Source organism: Bos taurus, chromosome 7 (assembly GCF_002263795.3).
Source record: "Bos taurus isolate L1 Dominette 01449 registration number 42190680 breed Hereford chromosome 7, ARS-UCD2.0, whole genome shotgun sequence".
Taxonomy (NCBI): Eukaryota; Metazoa; Chordata; class Mammalia; order Artiodactyla; family Bovidae; genus Bos; species Bos taurus.
Window position 1 is genome coordinate 38,391,758 of NC_037334.1, and position 16,991 is coordinate 38,408,748.

General features: G+C 39.6%; 1 protein-coding gene and 1 pseudogene across 8 annotated transcripts in view; both read right to left on the reverse strand.

Moving 5' to 3' along the window:
• The window catches only part of UIMC1 (ubiquitin interaction motif containing 1), a 137,813-nt gene that overhangs the window by 33,357 nt on the left and 87,465 nt on the right, over nt 1-16,991 (reverse strand). For all 8 annotated transcript variants that reach the window (NM_001113222.2, NM_001038061.3, XM_005209132.5 and 5 more), the window contains 1 exon segment: nt 8,627-8,789. In NM_001113222.2, coding sequence (NP_001106693.1) covers nt 8,627-8,789 — 163 coding nt within the window.
• LOC510252 (lactamase beta pseudogene) lies at nt 13,346-15,351 on the reverse strand (annotated as a pseudogene).

A 16,991-nucleotide genomic window follows, 5' to 3' on the forward strand; every position in this document is an offset into this window, starting at 1 on the left:
TATAGGAATGAGTTAATAGACCGCAGTAATTACAACCTACAGTCATGCTCCTTTATCCTTTCTTCTTACCTGGAACATAGATTTAAGGTCTAGAGATAGAACAGCCATCTTGAAACCGTAAGTCAAGAACCTACAAGTCAAGGACTGTAGAGCTGAAACAGAAAAGCTTTGGTCCTCATTATGTCACTGGGCCACTACCTCACTCCAGATATCTTGTTATGTAAGAAAAAGAAAACTTACATGTTAAACTCACTTAATTACATTAATTAATATGGTGTTTTCTGTTATCAGAATTGATAAAATTTTCTGATGGATACTAACAGGGTTTTCCGTTACTTGTTCTGACATATTAATAAATGATACATAACCATTCACTTGATAATAGTAACTAAACCAGGGGTGGTTACTTAAATAAAGACCATCAGAGTCTTTCTTAGATTGATTTATGGCCTCAGGAGAAAGAACTCCTTTTTTCCCATTAAAGGCTAAAACTCTATGGCTACTGGCAGACACTTTGCCTGTCCCTTAACAACAACAAAGTCTATCTGTTGAATAGAGAAAAGTAGAGTCAAAAGACAGAGAAACATCATCTCAGCTCCCAGATCTGGCTCAGCCCGAAGCCTATCCCAGGTTTCCCAATTATTATGCAAACTAAATTCTCTTTTTTGCTTAAGATTACCAGGGCTTCCCTGGTGGCTCATATGCTAATGAATTTGTCTGCAATGAAGGAGACTTGGGTTTGATTCCTGCGTTGGGAAGATCCTCTGAAAGAAGGGAATGGCTACCGACTCAAGTATTCTTGCCTGGAGAATTCCATGGACAGAGGAGAGCCTAGCAGGCTACCGTTCATGGGGTTGCAAAGAGTCAGACATAACCGAGTGACCAACACTTTCACTTTTCACTTGAATTGTATTTCCAACACTCGCACCCAAAAGAGTCCTATATACTACACTGGAGTAAACACATTAATAATTTTTTACAGGTTGAAAAAAAACTCTTGTCCTATATTAACTCATATAATTCAAGTTACATTTGTCATTCTCCAACTGCTTACTATTTATTTTCATTATGTCCATATTACAACCACACTGAATTGTGTGCTCTTTTGTACACCTTTCATGTTTTCCTATTTATATGATTTGATTTTTGCCTGCTATTTTACATTAATGCCTTTCTTCTAAATCTCTAATCACATTTCTTCTGAAACACCACAGAATTTATCTTTATGCCCCTTAGTAGTTTTGATCTTGCATTACAGTTATTCATGTGTATGTCTTATCTACCCAACAGTACTATAATCTCACTTTGGATATGTATATCTCCCCACAGGTCAGTGTGTTTCCATAATTCATGCTATTTCTACTAAACTTAAGCTACTTCCTAACAATACACCTAACTACTGACATGTATTATTAACACCTCTATAGTTAGTTGTCAACTAACTATAGTCAACTAGTGATATACTTAATCCTCCTAGATACTACAAAAGCCACATTAATACAAGTGAGAAGACTGAATGGGAGTACAAATTACATTCAGGTAGGCAAATACACATATATAAAACTGAAAAAGTCAACTCTGTTCAATTTAAGAAATGTTTTACCTAGAGACGTTCAGGTCTTCTGATTTTTGCTGAGTCACCCACATCAAACCTATTCTGCTGCTGCTGCTGCTAAGTCGCTTCAGTCGTGTCCGACTCTGTGGGACCCCAGAGACGGCAGCCCACCAGGCTCTCCCGCCCCTGGGATTCTCCAGGCAAGAACACTGGAGTGGGCTGCCATCTCCTCCAATGCATGAAAGTGAAAGTGAAAGTGAAGTCGCTCAGTCGTGTCCAACTCGTAGCGACCCCATGGACTGCAGCCTACCAGGCTCCTCTGTCCATGGGATTTTCCAGGCAAGAGTACTGGAGTGGGGTGCCATTGCCTTCTCCGAAACCTATTCTAGGTCTCAGTATTTCTCTGATAGTTCTCAGGCAAATCTCCATTAAGGATTCTTACCTCCACCCGTATAGTCAAAGCTATGGTTTTTCTAGTACTCATGTATGGATGTGAGAGTTGGACTATAAAGAAAGCTGAGCACTGAAGAATTGCTTTTGAACTGTGGTGTTGGAGAAGATTCTTGAGAGTCCTCTGGACTGCAAGGAGATCAAACCAGTAGGAAATCAATCCTGAATATTCGATTGGAAGGACTGATGCTGAAGCTGAAGATCCAATACTTTGGCCACCTGATGCAAAGAGCTGATTCATTAGAAAAGACCCCGATGCTGGGAAAGACTGAAGGCAGGAGAAGGGGATGACCCAGGACAAGATGGCTGGATGGCATCACCAACTCAATGGACATGAGTTTGAGCAAGTTCTTGCAGACGGTGAAGGACAGAGAAGCCTGGCGTGCTGCAGTCCATGGGATCACAAAGAATCAGACATGACGGAGCAACTGAACAACAACCCATGCACTTACCCACCATTATGTTTCCATGAAATATCCATGAAGAGAAAATTCACTCCTAGCAGTATTCACATCTCTGTATCTAGGCCCAAAGAGTATAGTTAATGCCTTCAGCTTTCCTAACTCCACTAGGATCTATTTCTCACTAACTTATTCTTAGCACTTTGGCCCTAATGCATTTCCCTGTCTTTCATCCTTCTTTTAGCTCTAGCTGAAATATTGAACAATAATAGCAGCTACCATTTATTGAATATCTAAAACAATCCAGACACAGTGCTGGGTACTTTATAAGTATTTCTGATTCTCATGACAATACTAATGATGCTAGACTAATTTTACAAATAAGGAACCTGATCCTCAAAGAGTAAGGTAATTTGACAAATATTACCCAGCTGACCAGTATTACAGCTGCAATTTAAGTTCAGATCTACCTAGTTCCAAGCCTATGTTTCTCTCACTATATCATATTACCAAAAATAAAACACTGGCTGTTCTCATAGCTTCTACCCTTGTCAATCAACAATCTATTCATACAGCATCCAGAGTGAACCTTTGTTCAAATATTAATTCATTTTTTTTTTTTTGCTCAAATCCCTCCAATGTTTCCTTATTTAAAAGTTCAAGTTCCTCACTAATGACCTACGAGTTCTACGTGATCTGTTCACTTGTCCCCTCCCCAGTTATCTCTCTGGTTTTGTTAATCTCTCCTTCACTCTACTCCAGCCACACTGGCTTCTCTGTCATTCCCCATACACACCAAGGCTGTTCACACCTCAGGGTCTCTGAACTTACTGTTCCCACTGCCTGTACTGTTCCCACTCTCTCCTCTCCACTTAAAATTCTCCTACCTCATTCCCTCACTCGGGCCTCTGTTCAAATGTCACCTTCCCAACATAAACTTCTACACCACCTATTTTAAACTGCCACCTCCTGTCCTCAGTACTCTCTATTCCTCTCTTCTTTTGATTTCTTTCTCTAAAATACTTATCAACATGACATATTATAGGGGGCTTCTTGGGTAGCTCAAACATTAAAGAATCTGCCTGCAATGCAGGAGACCTGAGTTCAATCTCTGGGTTGGGAAGATCCCCTGGAGAAGGTAATAGCAACCCACTCCAGTATTCTTGCCTGGAGAATTCCATGGATAGAGAGCCTGGACAGCTACTCTCCAGGGGGTCACAGAGTCAGACACAACTGAATGACTAACACTTTCACTTTCTTTCTCTCAGACATATTATATGTTTGTTCACTGAAGTAGTCTACTACTAGAATACATCTCTGACAACATGGACTTTGTATATTCTGTTGACTATACCTGCCATGTATTAATAGTAGGCATTTAATAAGTATTTATTGGATGAGTAAATGAATACCTTTTTTTCCCTACATGTTTAATAAAACAAGCCAATGATGGCTCAGTGGTTAAAAAAAAAAAAAAAAAAAAATCTGCCTGCCAATGCAGGAGACACAGGTTCAATCCCTGATTCAGGAAGATTCTACATGGTGGGGTGCAACTAAGTCCATATGCCACAACTACTGAGCCTGTGCTCTAGAGCCTTGGAGCCACAACTACTGAGCCCATGTACCACAACTACTGAACCCTGCATACCCTAAAGCTCATGCTCTGCAACAAGAAAAGCCACTGCAATGAAAAGCCTGCACACCGTAACTAGAGAGTAGCCCCCGCACTCTGTAGCTAGAGAAAAGCTTGCACAGCAACAAAGACCCAGCACAGCCAAAAATAAAATAAATAAAATTACAAAAAGGAAAAAATTATCTCAAAGACATTCTCCAGAAAGCAAATGTAAAGGCAACCTGCTTCTGTCACAGTTTAGACTGATTTAACAAATCGTCTCTCTTCAAACAATGCCTTTAAAGAACACTCTCTAATTTTTCCACAGTTGTGAATAGACAGCCATGTCATTGAGCAACAAACTGAGCAGACTGAGCCAACTCAACCAGAGTGTAGTATTATAATCAAATAAAACTTACAGCAAAGTTAATCAGACACATATTTAATGATATGCATAATTGTTATTGTGCTGCACGGTAACAGGCATAAATGGTAGATACTTCATGTAAATGACTCTAATTACTATTTCTTTTACACAGCCAAACCAAGCATGTCTAGGATCAGATTCAGGGAAAAACAGGAAGAAGAGGAAAGCTGGATCCTTAGCTCTGGAAAAAAAGTCCTCTCTTATTCCATACCCTTAGGCATTTGGCTAATGGTCTCTCATCCTGAGGTAATGTGTAAAACTCTTTCCCCTCCATTGTAGGAGAGGCTTCCGTTCACCAAAGATTAAAATATTAGGCTGAGGACAGCCCTCTCTCTTCAGTCATAAGGCTGAGAGGAACCAGAACAAACACTACAGTACATGGCAAGGAAGACAGGACAGGCAAGCTGGCAGAGAACCAAATGACAGCAAATTCACTTAAGACCTACTATATGCCAGTCACACTAGTACATGTTTCACATAATTCATCTAATGTACTTCCCGTACCCCACCTTAGAGCTGGCAAGCTCAGTCCCCAGGAAAGCAGAGGAATAAGCAGCGAGAGCGACATTTTTTGTGAGGACTCCTTGATCCAAATTTTCCTGTAAGGCCTAAATAATGTCACCAGAAAGGGTAATTTAGGTAAGCTAACATTACTAGGAAGATTAAGAGGAAGCTGCTATTTAGTGGCCGTTTCCCTTGCTTCCTACCTTATCTAACCCATAGGAGGATAAAGGGCCCCCTGCTCTCCTATGGGTTTGTCCAAACCTATCCAGCTGAGGCTAAGCCCACTATTCTCTGGCAATATCATCCTTGTTCATTGCAGCTCTCCTTTTTCCTGGTGCACTTACTGTCAGGGTACACATATTCACTTTGTGCCATCTTATAATTAATTTCTTAGGTTAATGCTTATCTCCCCAATGACACTGCTGCTGCTAAGTTGATTCAGTCATGTCTGACTCTGTGCAACCCCATAGATGGCAGCCTACCAGGCTCCCCCGTCCCTGGGATTGTCCAGGCAAGAATACTGGAGTGGGTTGCCATTTCCTTCTCCAATGCATGAAAGTGAAAAGTGAAAGGGAAGTCACTCAGTCGTGTCCAACTCTTAGCGACCCCACGGACTGCAGCCCACCAGGCTCCTCCATCCATGGGATTTTCCAGGCAAGAAATGGAGTGGGGTGCCACTGCCTTCTCCACCCCAATGACACTATAAGCTCCTTACTGACAGAAACCTTGTCTTAAACTTCTTTAGTAACCCACACAAGGTCGAGCATCATTTTAAAAAAAGGTGTTTCTATTAAGTATTTGGATGAATTATAGTAGGTAGGCAATAGGTAGTATAATAAAAATAAATTTCTGGTTCTAGGTAAACAAGCTGGTGTTGAAAAGAAGTTTGCGGTATTCTAACATGTCTTCATCATACTTTTGGATTTTTCCTTTGGGGAGGCAGGGAGCCTGTGCAATGTGACATGCAGGATCCCTGACCCAGGATTGAGCCTGTGCCCCCTGCTGTGGAACCACAGTCTTTTAACCACTGGATCACCAAGGAAGTCCCTGAACTAATTTTTAAAATGAATTTCCTCAAAAAAAGTATGACTGTCATTTGAGATACTGCAGACATCTTTGGATGGAGGTCTGAGACATTTGGATTAGAGCTACAAGACATACAGTGTCAAGAGTATAAGAGCTTCCAAATATATTGGAAAATACACTTAAATCTATAATGTTTGAAAAAATCCTCAAGACCCAGAGTGTAAATCCAACTGAGCAGCAATACACAGGATCACTGGCCCAGTGGATTTGAGAACTTGAAAGACTTCCTGAACGGATAACAATCCAAGTCTCAGTCTACTTTGCCTACCTGATGGTGTCAGCTTCTCAACAAGTTCAATGAGAATAACCTGATTCTGGTGGTATACATCTGCATTAGGTTTGAGAAAACTCATAAACAAGCCTGAATCAAGTATCTGGTGTTATGAGTTGCCCCACCACACCCCATAAGGAAGAAAAAGATTAAAAGCAAGTATCATAAAGCTGAAAGATATCTGACAAAGATGAGTACCAAAGCTTCCTGTTTAAGCACAAACTATCAGTGTTCTGTCTAGGAGATGTCACTAAAGTCTACTCAATACTACTTTTTACCTTTTAATTATGACTGGAAGAAATTCATCTATTCGTAGAGCTCAACGGAGATTCAGTTTCTCAAACTCGTTTATTTCTGAACCTCAGTGCTGAGTGGGGTGTTGACTCAGTAACTAATACCAGTTGGGTAAGCATGTTCAGTGAGATAGACAAAACAGTCTCTCCCTTCTCTGGTCACCAAAGGTCCAGCCTTAGAACTCTTTCAGTCACTAAAACTCTCTACTAAAAATCAAACTAAAGAGTTATATCAAAGTAAAACTGCATCTAAAATCCTAATCCTACAGTGCTCTTCAATTAAAGGAGTTGACCAGATTTAGGTCTTCAACTTTCAGAGTATTTAAAAGACTACAGTGTTATTCATAAAAATCCTTAAAAATCATGACAAAATATCTGACCTAGTAATTCCACTACTGGGAACAATAATAGCAGCTCAAAGTTCTTAAGCACTTACTATGTGTTAGGCACTGTACTGAACACTTTACTTAAAATACCTCATTTAACCTCATAAAAACCAAGTAAGGTCATTTCTATTGGTTGACAGATGCATGAATAGAAACTAGCACAGGGTCACAGAGTAGTAAGTGACAGAGGTAGGACTCTGTTTCAGACTGACTGGACTGTGGAGCCCATCTTTTTCTCATTACCAATCAAACTAAAAATATATCCTTAAAAAATAACCCCAAAATATAGCAACAATTTTTGACATAAAAAGTTCAGTGTCATGTAAGTATAACATGGCAACATGAAGCTTTCTAAATATACGACAAGTAAATTAAGGCACTTTGCATTACAGAATATTATATTAAATATTTTAATATAATATTAAAAATATTTTTACACCTAACTTTTAGTGACATGGGAAAACTTTAATGCTATAAGTAGAAAAAACAAAATAGAATTTTACATACAGTCAGATCTCAACTATGTAAAAAATATATCTGTACACAGAAAGATCTAAATTTACTGCTAAATAAAAAAAAGCAAACTGCAGAATTATATATGGCATGGTCCCATTTATGTAAATAGTGCTTGACTCATTTCAAGTACTCAATGAATGTATACTATTATTATTATTTGTACTAAAAATGAACAGGTACTACTTTATAATTAGAAAAATCAACAAATCTATTTAAATTATAAGTTTAGGTACTTCCTTATTTAATTAATGAGAAGTGTATAACATCAGAAAAGTTAAATAACATGTGTCTTTCTTTCCCATACCTCACAATTATACAATTTCAGATTAAACATCTCCAAGTGATGGGAACCAAGTAGAACTGAGAAAACTGTTGCAACATTTCTAATCTTCTAATGGATGGTAACATTCAACATGTTAGACCACAGAGAGGTATGCAGATTCTATTATACTTAGACCACAGAGAGCTGTGCAGATTCTATCATATTTAGAGTTTAGAAAGGCAAGATCAGGGGTGGTTATTTCAAGGGCTGTGATGAACAAACAGATTCTCTTGGCCAATATCTCATGCTGTACCCAAACCAAGGCCTCTGGTGTACTCTTTGAGAGATAACCAAAAGCTCCAGGGTGATGCATCAGAGACATATAGGAGAGGAACAGAATCTAGGGATATTTTTCAGCTGTTACTGTCTTTAGGTAAAATTTACACACACACACACACACACCCCCGACAAGAGACTTATTTTGAATGAAAAACAGGCAACTCTAGAACTTATTTCCTCAAGTTTCATAGGAGTTTCAGTATTTGTATACCACGTGAAATTCAAGGTCCATGAGATCACCTTGATCTTTGGCCTGCCTAATGTAAAATGGACGGCCTAAAACAAAGAGTAAGTTTGAAACATTAAAAGATGAAAGATTTTTTTCCATCCCCTTGTCCTGAGGTATGTGCAACAAAATAGCATGCCAGCCAATGTAGACTTAGCTACATGTAGACATGCCAGCACTAGAGACTTAGCTAAATAGAAAAAATCAACAACTTAAATACTGAAGAAGAGTTGTCTGTTGCACGGTACTGTATAGGATTACAAAATTACCATGTAGTCAAAGAAAAGAGTGGCTTTACCTGTATCTTGCCCCATCAGCCCATTGCAATACATGGCATGTCGCTCAATCTTTGTGGGTGGGAAGCGTTGGTCACAGAGTGGGCAGGATACCTGGGCACTAGATGAGAAGATAGAAGTAGATATTTCTTTCTCAGCATCTTTCTTGTTATCAACTTGAAGAACCTAAAGAACATGACAAATAGCAATTGTATTAGCTTTACAAAGTATCTTTTCCCAAAAAGAACTTCAAGAGGCTCCATCCCGTTTTTTAAATTACTTTCAATGATACCAATCATTTTGCCAAATTCTGGACAGTAGATTGGGAGATACACTAACATAGTTAATACTCATTCAGTGTCTGCCTACTGTGTGCTAAGCATTCTGCATGTAATAATGCTCGTTTAAAACTCATGGTAATCTTGTAAAGATTACAACATTCTTTTTACACTTAAGAAAAGTATTATCTAAAACAGTAAAGCAACTTGCCCAAAGTTACAGAACAAAGTGGCAGAGCTGAAATTCAAACCAGAAATTACTGGGCTCCAAAATCTGACAGCATTCCTCTCTATCCCACTGCAAGGTGCTATCCTCATTAAGTCAGTATGCTATGTTTCAATTTGTATTAGCAACAGCATCTTAAAGATAGTTTTTCAATCTCACAAAAGAATTATGAAGGCAGTCAAAAGGTATAAACTCCTAATTGTAAGATTAAGTATTTAGGGTGTAATTTACAATGTAATAATATAATTAACATTGCTGTATGTTATATATTGGAAAGTTGCTAGAGTAAATCCTAAGAGTTCTCATCACAAGGAAAAAAATTTTCTATTTCTTTAATTTTATATCTATATGAGATTACAGGTGTTCACTAAACTTATTGTGATAATCATTTAACTATGCATGTAAGTTAAATCATTATACTGTACTCCTTAAACAGCGCTATGCTGCTGCTGCTAAGTCACTTCAGTCGTGTCCGACTCTGTGAGACCCCATAGATGGCAGCCCACCAGGCTCCTCTGTCCCTGGGATTCTCCAGGCAAGAATACTGGAGTGGGTTTCCATTTCCTTCTTCAATGCATGCATGCATGCTAAGTCGTTTCAGTCGTGTCTGACTCTGTGCAACCCTATGGACAGCAGCCCACCAGGCTCCTCTGTCCACAGATCCTCAAGGCAAGAATACTGGAGTGGGTTGCCATTTCCTTCTCCAAAACGGAGCTATATATTAATCATATCTCAATGAAACTGAAAGAAAAAAAAAAGAATTAATTCCACAAACACACAAAAAGAGCTGTGATCATTGTAAGTAACTTCGGACATCAGGCATGAGGGAAAAAAAAAAAGAGCTCAAGCAACACAACTAAAATTTAAATTAAGAATCTAGGCCTCAGCTTATACCATTAAGACAAACCATCTCTTATGTTTTATTTGTTTCTTTTGCGTTGAAAGAGGAAACACAACTAACACCCAAACATTTAAGGCCTGAAGGCAATCATTAAAACAATTCTGACAAAGCCATTCTTACTCCCTTTTCAATGTTTTGTAGTCATCATTTTTCCTACAGTTCCCAGTATCTCTGAGACAGTTTTATTTTACCTTTACAGGTCAGAGCCAAGAACTCTGCAGTGATTAATTCAACAGTATGCGTGAGCACTGCAGCACTACTGCCTAACACTTGCTTCAAAGGACAGCATGTCCTATCCAATCAATGTGAAACTATCCTGCATAGACACTGCTTCCATTTAAAAGCAAGGAGCAACTAGGCCATCATTATGCTTTACTATAGGAAACAAAATAAACCCTTTTCTGATACAAGAACAAAATGAGATCAAAACTGCAGTGGATAGATAATTTGAGCTCTGAGAAAACTGGGTGTTTTTTTTTTTTTTTCCTTTTTAGTCTCTTAAGTTTAGGCCATCCCTAAAATTTACCACCCGTGAATGTAACCCAGCAGAGAGGGAAACAGGCCATCTAAATAAATACCAAGTAAAACAATTTCTACAACTTTCAGAAAATGTTATTTTCAACACATACCTGCTTTTTACTTAGAAAGTTGGCAGGGAGGGGGGGAAGGTGGGGGACGGGGAGAAGAAAGATAAGAAAGGAACCAAGAGTGGTTGAGTTCCTGTACTATGCCAGGCTTGGCCAACCATTTTCCATATCCATACCTCACAACAACCTAATTGTCAGAAGTATCACTCACTCCAGTATTATACAAGAGGAAATTAAGGCTTGAAAAGGCAAAGTAATCTGCTGATCACAAAATGACTAAGTGGACAATGTGGACTCAAACCCAGGCCTATGGTAACATCCAAACTCTCAGTATTTCACCATAGTATGACAAAAACAAAAAGCACTCCCCACCCACTTTGTTTCTGGAAGCTGACTCTGCCAGGTATTGGGAGACACTCTGGTTCTAAAATTATTCTTCTCTAGGATGTGGGGTAAGTCAAGTGGGTCTAAAAGTGCTGCTGCTGCTGCTGCTGCTGCTAAGTTGCTTCAGTCGTGTCCGACTCTGTGCGACCCCAGAGATGGCAGCCCACCAGGCTCCCCCGTCCCTGGGATTCTCCAGGCAAGAACACTGGAGTGGGTTGCCATTTCCTTCTCCAATGCATGAAAGTGAAAAGTGAAAGTGAAGTTGCTCAGTTGTGTCCGACTCTTAGCGACCCCATGGACTCCAGCCTACCAGGCTCCTCCGCCCATGGGATTTTCCAGGCAAGAGTACTGGAGTAGGTTCCCACTGCCTTCTCTAAAAGTTCTAGGTGCTTTTTATTCCTATCTTAGTCACTGAGATTCTCACAAACACAGGTTCCTTTGTATAAGGAAAAGTTGTCCTGTAAGTGCAAAGCCATTTGAGCAGAAGGAAGAAAAATCAATATACCCTATAATTTGCAAATAGTCTTGAAAATTAAGTGGCAGTTGAGCAGTTACTTGGCATTCTAAAGTTCACTAAGCACAGAAACTGAAGAAGGAAATGGCAACCCACTCCAGTATTCTTGCCTGGAGAATTCCATGGATAGAAGACCCTGGAGGGCTGCAAAGTGTCGGACACAACTAAGCGACTAACACACATACGCATAGAAAAGTTATATGACATGAATGATACTTGTATTCACATCCAGTACTATACTCCTTTGTATTCTATCACCAGCTCTATAAACTGCAGAAAAGGTACCTTCAACTATTATTATAGTATTCAAGAGGGAGAAGCTGATCTATTATTGTTTTATTGTGAATACAAGACCACTTCCAATCACATTTATAGGCAATCCAGAAGGTTTCTAAACATTTTTATGTTTACCTAAGTTTTTTCCCAGCACCATTAGAAATGTCTATTTAAATATTAGCTACAATGGAGGAGCCTCAAAAGGAAAAAAAAATACAAGCCAAGAAGCTTTTGTGAGAACTATGCAATCAGGGACTGGGTCTCTGCAGAGCTGCTTCTGCTGCGTTTAAAATACTATATGTGTATTTTCTCAAAACAGGTACTTGTATACCAAATCATGATCTATTAAAGGCTGGCCTGAAAAGAAACTTCATCTCAAGAAATGGATCCAATGAAAATGAGAGTATGTCCTACAGTCACCAACTCCCTTATCCATTCCCCATAAGATTTATACATAGTTTAGGAAAGTGTTTATCGCCCCTTTTATCTTAGACACAGTCTATTTAACACAGTTTACTTAACCAACTGACTAAACTGACTACAGTTGTGCAGGTCCACTAATATACAAGTATTTTTCAACAGTAAATACTACAGTTCTAAGACTGCGGTTGGCTGTGTTAGGGAGAAAATTCAGACACCAAGGGCCCACTACAAGTTGTACACAGGTTTTCAACTGCACGAAAAGTCAGCACCCCTAACCCCCTTGTTGTTTAAGGGTCAACAGTATCTGAGTCTGAATAAAGCCTACAGTTAACAGACTTCTGAGTACAAATATCTGAGACCCCCACTCAAGCAAGATATTCCAAAAATATCATTTCCAAAACAACCTTACCACTGCAGGAAATCAAATCAAGAGGGACTACAGTTCTGGCAAGGGTATTCTAAATACCTCAAATACTGTCAAGCAATTCTCTGTCATTTGTAAGCTAATATCACTGAGCAGCCACAATGTATTACAAAGCAGTTCCACATGCATACTTCTACTTGTGCCAAATCCCTGCTATGTTTCATATTCTTTATCTAATTTCATCATCAGAGCAACCCAATAAAATAGGCTATTTCTGTCTACATTTTATAAATGAAAAACTGAAATTCAGAAAAGCATTCCTCTCCATTAGGGCATTCCTCTAATGCCCTCCCCTAATGCCCCAGGCATTTTCTAACATTACATTTGTCAGACATTATAATTATCTGTTTGTGTGTCCCTTTGAGGGCAGGAGTTGTTTTTTTTTATTTACCTATATTTCACGACTCCAAAACAGTGACTGGCACACAGTACACAAACTATAATATCTGCCAAATAAATGAACAAAGCAATTAATTTGACCAAGGTGATAGGGTTGGAATTCAAAGTCATGTCTTCTAGTTCCAATACTCAAGCTCCTTGCACAATAAACAAGAAATTTTGGGGTAAATGACCCTATACACAGATTCCAAGGGCAAGAGTCCACACCCTTTGTAATACTATCACTGTACACACAAAATGCCCAGATTCTATCTTTCTAGTGACTTGCAGCTAGTGATTGTGCAATAACTTAAAAACTACAGCATCTCCAACTTTTTTTTTTTTTGAAAGTACACTTTTATCAGAATATTTTATTTCAAGAGTTAACACTTTTTTCAAAAAGTAAAAATATAGTTACTTCCCTGAGTATAAAGAACTCATCCTCCAATAAAAGACAATTACAAAAGTAAGCAATTAGAGGTACATAATTCTCTGCATTCAGTTATACTCTATTACAAATTTATTCTTTAAAATTGCATGTATTTTGGGACTTCAATGTTTCAAAACAAAACAAAAACCAACAAACAAAAACAAAACCATAACAGCTTGTTTTGCACCTGTGATGTTAAGGTACGTCTGATCTGTCTTTATCAAATTCCAGAGCAATCTTTAAAACAGTGCTGTTGAGGCCAACAGACTGCATGTTACATATGATAGAAACAACTATTCCTCTTGGGGGGACCTTGTTATTTAGCGCTTCTGCGTCCAGTTCTTCAGGAAGGACCAGCAGGACACTACTGGCACCCACTGCGCCTCCAGTGTATGAGGCATAATGCCGCTGCTTCCTGCAAGAACCGTATGTCTGCTTCTTTTCCACCACGCCCCAGGCCATTGCATATTTACCCTCTTTATCCCAAGACATCTCTGTGTTAGGGACTGGTGTCCAAATCATCAGCATTGTTTCCGGTTTAAGATATCCAGGTAAAAGATTTTCATTTGCGTTCTTAAACAGCCCGACTTGGTAACCATACAGCATCGCATTCCCAAATTTCAGAAGGTCACCCACTGTAGACAGAAATCCACCACCAGCCCATTTATAGGAGTTATCCACGTAAGGTGTGTTGACAAGGCGTTTCTTTTTATTGTAAACATAAAATCTTGCTCTATTGTAAATCACTGGCTCATTTTCCTCCTGCACAGTTGTCAGCATATCCAAGTCATGGAATATTTTCTGCATATAGTCCAAATATTTATATCCTGAAGCTCTTTCTACTATGGCTGCCAGTAGGGTATAGCCAAAAGTTGAATACAAAAACTGACTACCAGGTTTGAAGAACAAAGGGTCATTTTTAAATAATCTTAGAGATTCAATTGAATTTTCAAATTTTTCTTTCAAATATAATTCACCTTGTTCAAAATCATTCTTTTTCTTGCAAGGTTTTGAATTTCGGCCTTTGGTTTCATTATCTTGCTCTACCTTAGCTTTAGCAAAGTCATTCTTTTCGTTACTTTTGCCTCCTTTTTCTTCTAACTCTTTTCCTTGGTCAGATTCCATCATCCCTTTCATCATCTTTAAGGCTTTATAAGCTTTCTCTTCTTTCACCTTTTTCATGTCCTTTTCATAATGACGAATTCCTCTTAAATGGGAAATCAATAATCTTGTTGTGACAGACACCTTTTCACCTTCATATTCTTTTTCTGGGAATTCAGGAACATAATGTTGTACTGGAATATCAAGATCCAGTTTCCCTGCTTCCCACAGTTTGGCAATAGCAACCATGGTGAGGCTTTTGCTGATACTGGCAATTCTCATAACTGTCTCTGGCTTGCATGGTACACGGTTCTCAACGTCAGCATAACCTAAACCTTCTGACCAGACTTCTTTTCCATCTACAGAGACTCCAACTACGATGTCCGGTGCGCCCACCTCATCCTTGATCCTGTGCAGGAGGTCGCGGCTGCTGTCGATGGCTCTGGCGAAGTGCCTGGCTTGCGGCGGCGCCGGGGTCTGCGGAGACCACGGGGCGAGGGGCTGTTCCTGTGCCTGCAGCGGCTCGGCCTGAGGCAGCGCCTCAGGGTCGGGGGCCGCGGCAGGTGGCGCGGGGGATGCGCCCCTCAGCCCGCCGGCCAGCTTAACCCCAAGTGCCAGCCCCAGCCCCAGTCCGAGGCCCCCGACCCACCCGGGGCCGAGTGGCGGCAGCCCGGCGCGCTGATGAGCCGCACGCCACCCACAGCCCCAGGCGCAGCCCCCGGTGGTCGCGGCTCTGGCCATCACGGCTGACAGAAGCCGGTACATGGTGTCTCTGGTGAGCCGGCGGCTTCAGAGATCCCACAGGCCGGGCTGGCGGCTGAGGCTCTCCAACTTCTTTTAATGTTAACTTCTAAGACTATTTAGAACATCCACAGATATTAGCAAACAGCAACACCAAAAAGAGGACATTAGATGTGAAAAAGACCATACAATTCCATCCACTTGATGTGTAGTGCTGCAGACATACCTAACTTTTAAATAGGGTTCTTGGTCTTCGCCCAAAGACTTGTTTCCTCCACAGTCATGGATGCTTAAGAAATCAGCCTTGATTAGCTAAAGGCTTGCAGAGCTTCTTCTGCATGTTAAGATAACTATGTTAACAACACTCTGTTCCCCCATCCCTATTGAGAAGGTTATAGTTTCTCCCTAGGAAAAGAACCTGAGGCCATTTTGACACTATGTAGCAGGATCCAACTTCAGCAGCTCTTAGGCAGGGAGCTCCTCACCAAAAGGTGTTAGGAAACTAACACTACAGGCATGAGGGAATCTCGGTCTATCAGTTGTGACAGATCAGGTTCCAGGGAACCAAAAGTGTGCACAAGTCATGAAAGCAGGATTTCCAGTCAGTTACCTGCAGTACAGAAACTAGGAAGGGGATCTATTAATAACTTCTAAGGCAAAAATTGTTTTCCAAAAAATGTAGAGTATAAAAAGGAATAAGAGAATGAAGCTCAGAATAAGAGAATTGCTCACAATAAAACGTATGCACATGTGTAACCAAAAAATTTATTTTCATGAAAAACTAGTTTAAGTCTCAGGCTATTTTTCACAACAGATTTTAAAGGTCTGAATTTTTTAAAAGAGTTATTGATATTTAAATTTGTTTTGTCAGACTCAACATGAAAAAATATGCACTGAATCTTAATCAGGCGTATGAACTTGTATCAATAGCCTTATGGTTAATGTCAGATATGTGAACTTAAGAAAGGTACTAGTATAAATACAAATTGACTTATTTTATCATGCTGCTATCCAGATTTTGCATTTCTGATCACATCTCAAAATTAGAGCTGAAAGTTCAGTCAGTTCGGTCGCTCAGTTGTGTCCAACTCTTTGCAACCCCATGAATTGCAGCACGCCAGGCCTTCCTGGCTGAAAGTTAGGTCATAATATAAAGGTGGCAACTTTTTCCAAGACTGTTCATCTCTGTTACTTACATAATGGAAAATGCTCCAGGTCTTTGAAGACAAATCTATGTTCAAATTCTGGTACTATCATTATTAGCAGTTTGAATTTGAGCAAATTACTATGAAATGGAGTATTTCCTGTCACATCAATAAACAAGAATGTCATAGCCATCAGGGATTCTGGCCCTCCAAATGTGAATTTATGAGCCCAGGAAGAACAATGCCTGCTATCAGGAGCTCATCCCACGGTGAGCACTGGCCCCAGACAGCTAAGATGCATATGAAAGGAATGATTTCAGTAAGCCCAGACTCTTGCATCTTCCCACACTAAGAAAAGCATTATTAAATTCCTTAACTTGAGACATTTGGTTTTCCTTAATTAACAATAATCTTTTGATGTTTAGATTACCTGCTCCTTGTTAAGAGCTTCTATATAACCTGACTCCTCCCCTCTAAAAATTCCCACCAAATAAAACATAACTCTCAGCTTCTAGGTTGTGACTATTTTTTAGGTCAACATTACTCAAACATCCTAAATCTCCATTTTCCCATCTGTACT